We start from the raw sequence: 12,621 nt of genomic DNA, 5'->3' as shown, positions 1-12,621 counted from the left end.
TTCAATGTGCAGAATGTTGGACAGGATTATGTAAGGATCAATGTCCATCTGTCTGGCCATCTTTCTGTCTGTCTGTAGTCAGGGCCGGAGGAATCACTAGGAGAGCTAGGCCTGTGCCTAGGGCGCCGAGACTTAGGGGGTGCCGCCGCCGCTCACGGCCACTTCAGACGGCAGAATTTTGAAAGGGCAAAAAGTGCCCCTTCAAAATTCTGCCCAGCCCCTGCCTCACCCTGCTTCCCCCCCCCCCCCCCATCGTGCCATCCTCCCGACGCCCCCCTGGTGGTCCAACAGAGGGCCCGGGAGCGATCTGCCGCTCCTAGGGCCTCGGCTGCCACTAACCAAAATGGCGCAGGTGGCTTTTAGCCCCTACCATGTGACAGGGGCCAACCAATGGCACCGGTAGCCCCTGTCACATGGTAGGGGCTGAAGGCCACTGGCGCCATTTTGGTTAGTGGCAGCCGATGACCCGGGAGCGGCAGATCGCTCCCGGGCTCCCCTCTGGACCAGGTGTTTTGTGAGTTTTTTTGGGGGGTGGAGGGGGAGGTTGGGAGGGTGGGGGAGTGGCAGCATGTGGTCCCTGTACCTAGAGTCGGGGCTGCGACTAGGGGCAGGCTGATGGCAGCACAACGGGGGGGGGGGGCGGCGCAAGGCTGAAGGTGCCTAGGGCACCAAATCCCCTTGCACTGGCCCTGTCTGTAGTTAACTCTCCAAATAGGGATGGAAATTAATCATAATTAGTATATAAGAAAAAAATATGATTATCTCAGGGAAAACAGAAACATCAGTTAATTATTCAGAGAACCAAACCTCCCCCCCAAAACATCCCCTTTGTTTTCTAGGGAAACTGTTAGAAAACAGAAGCTGTTTAAACAGAATGCTGACCAGCGCTCCGTTCCAAAAAATCCCACCACCACCCTTCTATCACTTTGGGACAGAGAAATACAGGCAGAAAGACAGAATCAGGAGTAACATGAATTGGGTGAGGGATTTGCCCTCAGAAAGCCATAAGTGAACAGTACAATATAGTAAACCTCTCATACCAAAACAGTACTCACTTCTAGCTCTCAAGAAGTAACAACTTTACCTATGAAAAGGCAACACTGCAAATATTATGTAAGGCTGTAAAACACCAATACACCTCCAGTTAGGAAAACAGAATAAGCCAGGCTGCTATAAATCCCTAAACAGAAATTACAAGCTACCAGAATACTTCACCTTGGTCACACAGGCAAAAACAGAGACAGACCCTCACCAAATACAGGCTTCCCAAACCTGTCCTGTGGATCCCATAGCCAGTCAGGTTTTCAGGATATCCACAATGAATATGCATGAGATACAATGGAGACACAGTATATACAAATGTATCTCATCTGTGTATATATCATACTGAAAAAATATAGCTTTTCATATTTTTACTTAAGCCATAGTCAGGTATCATTATTTTCTTAGTGTATTTGTGTGATTCAGACTGCAAGGCAAAAACCTCAATCCTTCCACCCACCTCAAAGAAGCACATATATTTTGTGAAAAATTTGTGGGGGTTGGGGTGGCTTTTGGGCTGATAGTCCTGCTACTTCATCACTATCGCTTGGGGTGAGAGTTTGAACACAATGCCCAATATAACTTTCAAGCATTTAGTAGTGCTGGTTTGTGGTGGGGGAATTGGGCCTGCAGGCCTGCAAACATATTTTTTTAAATTTTTTTCAGCATTTATCCAGCTATATCATTTGAATATAGCCAGTTAAGGTAAGTTATCTAGGTACACAACTTGTTCATTTTAAAAGTTTTGTATTCTACTTATAGTAGTGCAACTATTCTAAGTGGATAACAAGATGAACATAAACAATTTAAATTCACTTAATAACAAAACAAAGACAATAAAAAACTACATGGACACATTTTACAAATAAAATATAAGACAAATCAATTATCTTATGAACAATGCCTAATGAAATTAATGAATCTTCACCTTTTTCAGAAGAGTTTACAATCCAGGATAATTCACAAATCGTAAGGTAGCTCATTTCAAGATTGGCCCAATGATACTTTAAATCCGCTCTCAGGCAGTTCAGATAACTTATTTGGCTAACTCTGAATATCTGAGTTAGCTGGATAAGTTATTAAACTAAGTTAACTCCATCCCAGAATACCTCCTCTTTATCTGGATAAGTTTTATCTGGTTAATGATTTAGCCATATACAATTTATTCAGTTAAAGGAGCCAGATATTCAAACCTAGTAGTTTATCTGGCTAACTGAAATGTTATCTGGATAAACCCATTTCATTTCAACCTCAATACTTTTGTAACAATATTTTTGGATTTCATTGAGTTAAGCATGCTATGGTAACTTGGGCAATAGCCAACATGGAAAACAGTTGAGAGGATAAAGGAGGCAGACTCCAGCATGTTTCATAAGTGCTATTTTATTTACAGTGCAAAAAAACACAAATACACAGAAAAACTGCTCATCTTGTAGTTCTGACCAATAACAACCTCAAATATAAGTTTTTTGCGTAGTATGGCTTCTTGCCTGCTCCCTAGGGCTTCTCTAATCCTTCTGGGCCCTGGCTCCTTATAGTATGGTGAAGGGAACCTTACTTCACCCGAACCCTGTGCGGGGCTGATCCTTAAGGAGGACTGGGCCAGATGGCTGTGGCTGCTCTCTTAAGGTGGTTTGAGGGAGTTTTCTGTACCACCCCCTCACACATGCCCAACAAGAATCAGTCATGACCACTTTGTTAAAGTGGTTTTGATAACAAATGCCTGAAGTGGAATTTACTTTGCATTTCACCAGGATAGGACTTTAGAAAGTGATGGGGGAGCCAGTTGTCATAGTACATGTAGGCCCAAAATGACATAGGAAGGTGCAGGAGGGAAGTTCTGGAAGCCAAATGCTGGCTCTAGGGGAAGCATTCAAAATCCAGAACTTCCAGGATAGCATTCTCAGAAAGTTCCTTTTCTATGCACAGGACCTCAGCGGCAGGGCTGAACTCCGGGGGCTTAAATCCATGGGATGAGATGACGGCGCAGAGAAGAGGACTTTAGATTGTTAGAAACTGGACAACATTTTCTGAACCACTTTATAATGACTCTATAAGTAGCAGGAAGAAATCCCCCACTCCACGAGCGGCTACGGAAGGTTCCGTATACCAGCATAATGATGTCACAGTATCCCAAACCAGTTTACACCCTATCGTGCTATGAGATGCTGAATTACTGTCTTCTCTCTAATGGAACACAAAATAAAAATAACAGAGCTGAATTATACTTTTTGCGCTAGAAATATTTTCTTTCCTACACATGACTATGCATTGCCAATGAAAGTTCTCAGGAGAATGGACAGCTGTTTGACATCCTGACTACTGTCAGTGTTACAGTTTTACCAGTCGCCAGCACACAGTACTCCCGATTTACTTTTCATTGTTCTGGGGAAAACTGCCCATCATTGCTCAGATAGTCTGGTTTAAAGCATCCTAAAACTGTGTATGCCTGTGTGTAAGTATGTATGGATGTGTAACTGTGTCTGTGGGAGTGGGGGCCTGTGCCTGTGCCTGTGTGTGTTTGTATGTGTGCCTGTGCGCCTGTGTGTGCATGTGTTTGGGGGAGCCTCTATGCGTGTGTGTGTCTATCTGTGCACCTGTGTGTGTGTGTGTGTGTGTGTATGTGTGTGTGTGTGTGTATGTGTGTATGTGTGTGTGTGTGTGTGTGGAGGGGGCCTGTGCCTGTGTGTGGACTAGCTGAACAGTCAGTTATTAAGCATTTTTCCCATAGACACAGAATGGGAATGGGAGAAAAGCTTTGGTAGATCAGGCCATAAGTAAGGCATCAAGCTGCAGTAGCGCTCTAACACGCGTTAAACAGTGTATATTGCGCAAAAGATCACTATAGCAGTGATATCACGCAATAATTTTTTAAGGTATACTCATAACAATTGTTTATTTTATTTTATTTTTTTGTTTATTTCGGTTCATTAAGATTCAACTTAATAAATTTAAACAGTTTGGTCTTTATAATAAACAACTTTCATTCAGTTCTATATATGATTTTTTTGGTCATATTTATTTACATTTAATGTTGTTCTACATGTAGTTTTAACCATTCAGTAATTCATTTATTTAGGTTTATGATAATAGTATTAATGATATTGGTTGTATCACTTTGACCAGTGTATTTGTCGAATTTCTAAGCTTATAGATACCTCATAATGATTAGATTTAGAATGAATACAACTCAACAGTTCTATATATAGGTTTCATTATCATATATTATATATACTAGATTCAACATTGAGCTTATTTGAATATTGTTTAATTCCATTTTAATTTCTTCATTTTACATTGTCATAGATTTAATATTGTTGCGGATTATACAGATGCAAATACAATTCCACAAATATATACTTTACTTGAACTAAATTGGGGAACTCATGACTGTTCATACAAGGTAATACAGTCCCTCAGTATTTGGATGATTATATTAATACACTATACCAATATTGTTTTATTTGATTTGTATTAACCGTGAAGATCTTATAAGATTTACTGTACTTTTTTCTATATGTCACCGTTTCTATAATACTCTTAAAAAAAGTTTTTATATACATATTTTAGATTTGTTTATCTATTTATTTATTTATTTATTGTTGTATGATTGGATTCTCTGTAACATTGTTTTATATTATTCATTTTTTAGCCCCTGAGGCAGCCGTCCTAAGCGGCGAAACTCGGCCAGAGTCGGGCTATCTTTTATGTCTCCACTTCAATAAAGGAATTGAAAAAGACTACAGGCATCTATCTCTTTGTATTTCCTGTGTATGGTGGGCCTGTGCCTGTGTATTCATGCCTCTGTGTGTGTGTGTGTGTGTGTGTGTGTGTGGAGGGGGCCTGTGCCTGTGTGTGTTTGTATGTGTGCCTGTGCGCCTGTGTGTGCATGTGTTTGGGGGAGCCTCTATGCGTGTGTGTGTCTATCTGTGCACCTGTGTGTGTGTGTGTATGTGTGTGTGTGTGTGTATGTGTGTGTGTGTGTGTGTGTGTGGAGGGGGCCTGTGCCTGTGTATGGACTAGCTGAACAGTCAGTTATTAAGCATTTTTCCCATAGACACAGAATGGGAATGGGAGAAAAGCTTTGGTAGATCAGGCCATAAGTAAGGCATCAAGCTGCAGTAGCGCTCTAACACGCGTTAAACAGTGTATATTGTGCAAAAGATCACTACAGCAGTGATATCACGCAATAATTTGCATGGCCCTACCCAGGTTCCCTCCCTTATTACAATGACCTGTTTTGCAAGCAATTTGCATGCATGAATAATGAAAATGCATGCAAAAAAGGTCGGGGGGGAAATGTGGAAAACAGGTTTTACATTCAGACAACATCCAACAAGGCGTGGATCTGTGCAGTCTGGGTAAGCAAGCATTGGGGTAACTTGCTTGATGCGGCAGTTACTACCTAACCCTTAACCATTAAGCCTTATGCTCACCTTTGATGCAACTCCAACATTACTTTCTGCATCAATGGCAGGGGGATGGCAGGAAATTTGAATCAAACAGTTACCAACAAGGGCCCTGAACTTGCTGGTAGATGAAAACAGATAAGTATGGGAAAATAAGTGTGGGAGCTTGCTGGGCAGACTGGATGGGCCAATTGGTCTTTTTCTGCTGTCATTTCTATGTTTCTATGATTAATAGGCAATTTAATGTTAATATTTTATCACAGATGACTGAGATAATGGTCAGCCGTGACAAAATCACAACAAATCTTGGGATTTGGATAAATGGAACGGGGAGCCCCAGGATCCTAACACAGGTCTGGGGAGTCCTGTGTTACATTTAAAGGGCCATGCAAACAAAAAAGTTGCTGCAGTAAAAAGTAATAAGTGAGAGTCAGGGCTGACACCTGGCTCAATCCAAGGTCACCACTTGAGGCGGCCCTGACTCCTCAAAGTAAAAATAAAGTGTCCCATTCACACTCAGCGATGGCCCTTCCCCCCCCCCCCCCCCCCCCCAAAGGTTAAAATAAAATGCATCAGGGTTCAGGGTGCCCACAAACCCAAAACTAAATTAAACTTGTTGGGCTATAGTGCTCCCCCGGACACCCCTCTTCCCGCAAAGGTATCAATGAAAAGCATTGAGGTTCAGTAGGAGGAACCACATTCCCTCCCCCTATCCCCCCAAATGTATAGAAAACCTCATTGGGGTTCATGGAGCTCCCCCCCGAACCTTTAAAGAAGGTTCCGTGATGGGGCCTGGCCCAGTTGATGCCATTTTTCAAAATGGCACTGACCTGACTTTGCCCCTGTCATGTGACTAGGGCAAGGTCCGGGGTTCGGACCAAGGCCACATGGGGATTGCAGGGGCCATTGCTGCTGGAGAACAGGACACTATTGTTTTACTTTGAGGAGCTGGGACTGCTTCGAGCGGTGGCCCCGGGGATGAGCCATGGGTCAACCCCTGCTCATCTTTTTCTTTCTGCAGGCAACTTCTTAAGCGGCCAGCTCTTTAAAGCAATGGTGGTCCCTTGAGGTTGGGGCTGCCATTGCATCTAAAAGGCCGCTAGCCAGCCATGTTCTTTTGTTCCATGGTGTTTGGCCGGGAGATGAAAGAACTTGCCATAGAGTCACAATGTTTTTTTTTGGGGGGAGGGGCTCCACTATTGCAGTGACACCTTCCCACGAAAGTGAGACCCCCTCCTGTGAAAAAAAAAATCATGATTTAATGCATCCAGGTGTAAATTTGTAGCTGGATAACTCAGAGGCAGGGAATGGGTGGATTGGGGAAGAGTTGAGTTATCCAGAAAAGTTATCTGGTAACTCCGATATTCAGATTTAGCCAGATAACCTATCCGGCTAACTCTGGTCGGGCCACAGGGCTATCCTAAAGTTAGCTGGATACACTTAGCCTGCTAACTTTAAGATATTCAGCGGTTCTGTCGCACAGCTGAATATCCCAGCTAAATTAGCCGAATAAGTGCATCCAGCTAGCTTGCCAAGCCGCACAGTGGCCTAGTATGGATCCCACTGCTTTTTCTATATGTGCTATTCATTTTTTTTAGGAAAGTTAGGCCTAGCTTAAGTCACTTTATGATGAGGTGGAGAAGACAGCGTCCTCATGTGGTATAAGGAAAAATCATATCAAGAAAGGAATGCTGGCTTTGGTAACTTTGATAACTGGAGCATTTGGAAATAGATACATTAAATTTCAAAATAAGAATGAAGAGCTTGAAAAAAGGATGCAAATGGAGGGAGAAAGCATGGACAAGATAAGGATGTGCTGGTCCTCCTCATATATCATCAGCAGTACTGAGAAAAATCACTGAAAAGTAGGGTGACATGCAGAAAATGGTAAACCTAGCCAGAAAAGAGAACCGCCTGGCCTGGGCAGAAGAACAACAGTCACTAGGAGAGTCATTAAGTGGCACTTTGCAAATAACCCAGGCAAATAGGCCATGTAAAAGTAGATAAGGAGCACAATTTTTCAATGTACTTTTATGTACATAGTAATTTAGGTTTATATGTGTATCCCAAAATAATTGTAATCTCACCTTGTTTAATGTTCTTGTGAACTATCCACTTAATTGTAAATGATTAATAAATAATTTGAAGAGAGACGAGGTAAGTTTCATATGTATAGGTGCATGCCTCCACGGCCTTGCGTCTTATTTTTCAATATAATCATTAACTTACCTCCCTCCCACTCTCTTTATTTTGTACATATTTTTTGAAACAAATTTTTTATTCAATATTTTATATAGTTTGTTTTCTTTAAAACTTATACAATCTCCACCATATTTGTTAGGGCTACCCAATTTTTTTGTAAAAAGGCTTTACTTCAAAGGCTTATATTGGGTACACAACCTTATGTCCTAACCAATGGGGAGAGATATCTTTTAAATCTCCAATCTGGAGAATTTCATATGAACGCCAGCTTTATATTCTGTAAATGCTTAAGACAAAGACTTAAGTCTTTGTCATCAATTTTATAGTGGCATTTACAGAATATAAAGCTGGCGTTCATATGAAATTCTCCAGATTGGAGATTTAAAAGATATCTCTCCCCATTGGTTAGGACATAAGGTTGTGTACCCAATATAAGCCTTTGAAGTAAAGCCTTTTTACAAAAAAATTGGGTAGCCGTGGAGGCATGCATCTATACATATGAAACTTACCTCGTCTCTCTTCAAATTATTTATTAATCATTTACAATTAAGTGGATAGTTCACAAGAACATTAAACAAGGTGAGATTACAATTATTTTGGGATACACATATAATACGAATTTCTGGTCTCATCTTAAGCGGAGATAGACATTAGTCATAGTAATTAGGTGTCACGAGGATTTGGGGGCAGGGCTGGGATTTGCGCGCATACTTTCCATTTTCAAAGGTGTGCGTGTAACTCCGCACTCACAGAGTTAGGCCTGCACTTGAGCAGCTGTAACTTAGTGCACGTATGGCACGTGGGGCTCTGTGGAACTTTCAAAGCAGATGTATGCACATAAATCCTCTTTGAAAATTCTGGCTAAGCCTAGGAGCGGAGCCATCACTAGGCATTCTAACACCCAGGAAAGGCAAGCACACTGGTAGTCCCACCCCTCATCATGATCCTTGCTCCTCTCTCTCTCTCCCCGCCCCTTCTTCTCTGAATCCCAGTGCTCTTTCTATCTCTTCTCTCTCCCTTCCCCCAACCCTACCTGGATGGTAGGACAGTGGCATTCTTCCTGGCTTTTCATGTGTTGCCAGTCCCCACTTTTCATTTCAAACATTTTCAGCCCTCAAGGGGTTTTGTGCCCTGAGCAGCTGCCCTTTTCACTTACCTCTAGTTATGGCCCTGCCTAGGAAGGATCAGGCATGGAAAACGTATAACTGGACTTGAGAATACTAGAAGGTGAGAGATGCCATCTACAGAAACAAGGATCCATTTGGATTCACTTTTGCATTAGATTTCCACCATCAAAACCCTAGAAACTTTGTCTCTAATGCCCATGGTAACTCCGAATATTCATTCTAATAAATCGTGCATATAGCAAGCTGTACGTGCAATACCAATAAATATGGTCTTTATTTGTCTAAGGGTCTCTCTGGTCATTGTTCTAACTACAGAAACATCAAAATTGGATAAATGCAATTGCTAAGAGAGAAAAATAAATGTGACAGTGTCATTTGGCACAATATTTTCTCTCAGTAGAGCTCCCTTCTTTACAATTATATTTTTTCTTCAGCCTATGTTTTATTGAAAATTAACTCTTACATCACTAGTCTATGTATGAACAAAGCTTTTTTTTTATTTTTCTGCAGATGATGATCACCATTAGAAACATCTTGTAATTTCTTCTAAAATATGCATTATATATCCATAATGTTTCCATTACAATTTGCACTTTTATATTCTTGACAAAGCCACACTGATATGAAAAATGTGTTGATAAGGGCAACTGTACTAATATTTAATTTACAAATATGTCCATTTTATATATAAATAGTATTGTATACGTTTCACATCCACTGTCTACAAAAGATTATTTATGAAACTTACTTGCTTTAAGGGTTCTGAGGAGTTATGTCTACAAAAAATAATGCTTGGTACATGTGAGAATAAAAGTTTGATTTTTGGTGCTGCTTTGAAATTCTAAAATTAGATATACATTTTTCTGAAGCTTCATTTAAGATTTGATATTCAAGATCTTAACCCACTTAGTGTATTTTAAGCATATTTTATTTTAGTTTTTTCCATTGTTAGAAACAAACTCAGTGCCCCTGACTTCTTTGCCTGCATGCAATGACTCACATGTGTGCAATGCCAGCCTTCCTGACTGCAGAGGAGATAGCTTTAATGGCGGTCAGCATGGAGTTCAGCAGCTGGGTCATCTCTCCTGTTCCTTTGGCTTGTCTTCCCTTTTCCATAACATAGCGGGTAAGGGTTACCATATCCGTCTCAAAGGGGCTTCTGTCTGACATTTTTGCTTGTAAAAGAGCTAGCTTCTTGATCAGAAAACTCCAGTTTCCAAAGTGCTCTTGCTTCTTAGCAGCTGCTTATTTGAAGAAGCTGTGCGAAGGTCCTGCTCTCAGGCATGATCAGTTCAAATGCTACACAGGTTCACGTGTCTGACATGCCTGAAATGCCCAGGTCCTATTTCTGTGCTGTAGGCCCTGCAGAAGAAGAGAATGGCTATAAATGTATTATCAAAAGTCTTTAAAGTTTCTCGGTTTTCAATTCCATTGCTATAAAATTAACACAATCTGACATTTCCTATTATAGACCCTTTAGTAGTGCAAGGAGATTAGTACAGAGATCAGAGTTGCACATGGGAAGAATAGAAAGCCACTGTAAAGAGGCACGTTAGGAAATGCATATTAATTGCAATACAAATCCACAAAGAGATTTTGTAGCAAAGCAAATGCATTTATTTATTTAATATCATTGCTGTCCCAGTTTAATAGAAATTAGAAATTTGCTGTGTATGTTGCGGTCCCGGTCGCGGCACTCGCGACCGGGGCTTTACCTCTTGGTTCCTGGCATCGGGTCCAGTCTTGCTGGAGGGCTTCGCCGGGTTCCGGGCCTGTTCGGCGGCGTCCCCGCGGGGGCGATGCCATTGGGACGCCCAAACCAGCTGCCCTCCTCCTAGGCGCGCATGCGCGAAAAGAGGCCGAAGATATAGGCCCTTTCCCGCCACTCAATGCTCCACCCGCTCCCGTGATGTCAGACGCCGGCGGGTATGTAAGGTCGGCGCCTGCCTCTATCAGACGCCTTGCAACGAGGTTACCTTGCGGTTCCTAGTTGCTGTGTGCCTCGGAGTTCGCTAACTTCTCGCTTGTAGCCTGCTTCCGTTCCAGCCTGGTTCCTGCTTCTGTGTCTTGCTTCAGTTCCAGCCAGGTTCCTGCTTCTGTGTCTTGCTTCAGTTCCAGCCAGGTTCCTGCCTCAGTACCCTGCTTCAGTTCCAGTCTGGTTCCTGCTTCTGTGTCTTGCTTCAGTTCCAGCCTGGTTCCTGCTTCTGTGTCTTGCTTCAATTCCAGCCTGGTTCCTGCTTCTGTGTCTTGCTTCAGTTCCAGCCAGGTTCCTGCTTCTGTGTCTTGCTTCAGTTCCAGCCAGGTTCCTGCCTCAGTACCCTGCTTCAGTTCCAGCCTGGTTCCTGCTTCTGTGTCTTGCTTCAGTTCCAGCCAGGTTCCTGCTTCTGTGTCTTGCTTCAGTTCCAGCCAGGTTCCTGCCTCAGTACCCTGCTTCAGTCCCAGCCTGGTTCCTGCCTCAGTACCCTGCTTCAGTCCCAGCCTGGTTCCTGCTTCTGTGTCTTGCTTCAGTTCCAGCCAGGTTCCTGCCTCAGTACCCTGCTTCAGTCCCAGCCTGGTTCCTGCTTCTGTGTCTTGCTTCAGTTCCAGCCAGGTTCCTGCTTCTGTGTCTTGCTTCAGTTCCAGCCAGGTTCCTGCCTCAGTACCCTGCTTCAGTCCCAGCCTGGTTCCTGCTTCTGTGTCTTGCTTCAGTTCCAGCCAGGTTCCTGCTTCTGTGTCTTGCTTCAATTCCAGCCTGGTTCCTGCTTCTGTGTCTTGCTTCAGTTCCAGCCAGGTTCCTGCTTCTGTGTCTTGCTTCAGTTCCAGCCTGGTTCCTGCTTCTGTGTCTTGCTTCAGTTCCAGCCAGGTTCCTGCTTCTGTGTCTTGCTTCAGTTCCAGCCAGGTTCCTGCTTCTGTGTCTTGCTTCAGTTCCAGCCAGGTTCCTGCCTCAGTACCCTGCTTCAGTCCCAGCCTGGTTCCTGCTTCGGTGCCTTGCCTCAGTTCCAGCCAAGATACCTGCTTGATCCTGGTTCATCTTCACAGCGTCCTCACTCGCCTAAGTCCCAGCAGCCGGGCTCCTCCCGGGGGAGTCTCGGCTTCCAGGGTGAAGACATCGCCACCGATTAGGGATGTGAATCGTTTTAGGACGATTAAAATTATCGTCCGATAATTTTAATATCGTCTTAAACCGTTATGGAACACAATACAATAGAGATTCTAACGATTTATCGTTATAAATCGTTAGAATCGTGAGCCGGCACACTAAAACCCGCTAAAACCCATCCCCGACCCTTTAAATTAAATCCCCCACCCTCCCGAACCCCCCCCAAATAACTTAAACATTTCCTTGCCAAATCCTACCTCCTTCAATCCCCCACCCCAAATGACTTAAATTACCTGGGGGTCCGGAACGGCAGCGGTCCGGAACGGGCTCCTGCTACTGAATCTTGTTGTCTTCGGCCGGCGCCATTTTCCAAAATGGCGCCGAAAAATGGCGGCGGCCATAGACCAACAGGATTCGACGGCAGGAGGTCCTTCCGGACCCCCGCTGGACTTTTGGCAAGTCTTGTGGGGGTCAGGAGGCCCCCCCCAAGCTGACCAAAAGTTCCTAGAGGTCCAGCGGGGGTCAGGGAGCGATTTCCCGCCGCGAATCGTTTTCCGTACGGAAAATGGCGCCGGCAGGAGATCGACTGCAGGAGGTCGTTCAGCGAGGCGCCGGAACCCTCGCTGAACGACCTCCTGCAGTCGATCTCCTGCCGGCGCCATTTTCCGTACGGAAAACGATTCGCGGCGGGAAATCGCTCCCTGACCCCCGCTGGACCTCCAGGAACTTTTGGTCAGCTTGGGGGGGGCCTCCTGACCCCCAC

The 12,621-nt window shown here is 43.7% G+C and overlaps 1 protein-coding gene across 1 annotated transcript in view; it reads right to left on the bottom strand.

The window, feature by feature from the left end:
• The window catches only part of LOC115099333 (fructose-1,6-bisphosphatase isozyme 2), an 87,639-nt gene extending 77,690 nt beyond the window's left edge, over positions 1-9,949 (bottom strand). Inside the window, exon 1 of the mRNA XM_029616922.1 lies at positions 9,780-9,949. Coding sequence (XP_029472782.1) covers positions 9,780-9,949 — 170 coding nt within the window. The remainder of the gene's footprint in view (positions 1-9,779) is intronic.
• Positions 9,950-12,621: the final 2,672 nt, after the last annotated feature.

The sequence above is a fragment of the Rhinatrema bivittatum genome, chromosome 1 (assembly GCF_901001135.1).
Source record: "Rhinatrema bivittatum chromosome 1, aRhiBiv1.1, whole genome shotgun sequence".
NCBI lineage: Eukaryota > Metazoa > Chordata > Amphibia > Gymnophiona > Rhinatrematidae > Rhinatrema > Rhinatrema bivittatum.
Note: the sequence above shows the minus strand (reverse complement) of the source record. Positions and strands in the feature narration are given on the sequence as shown.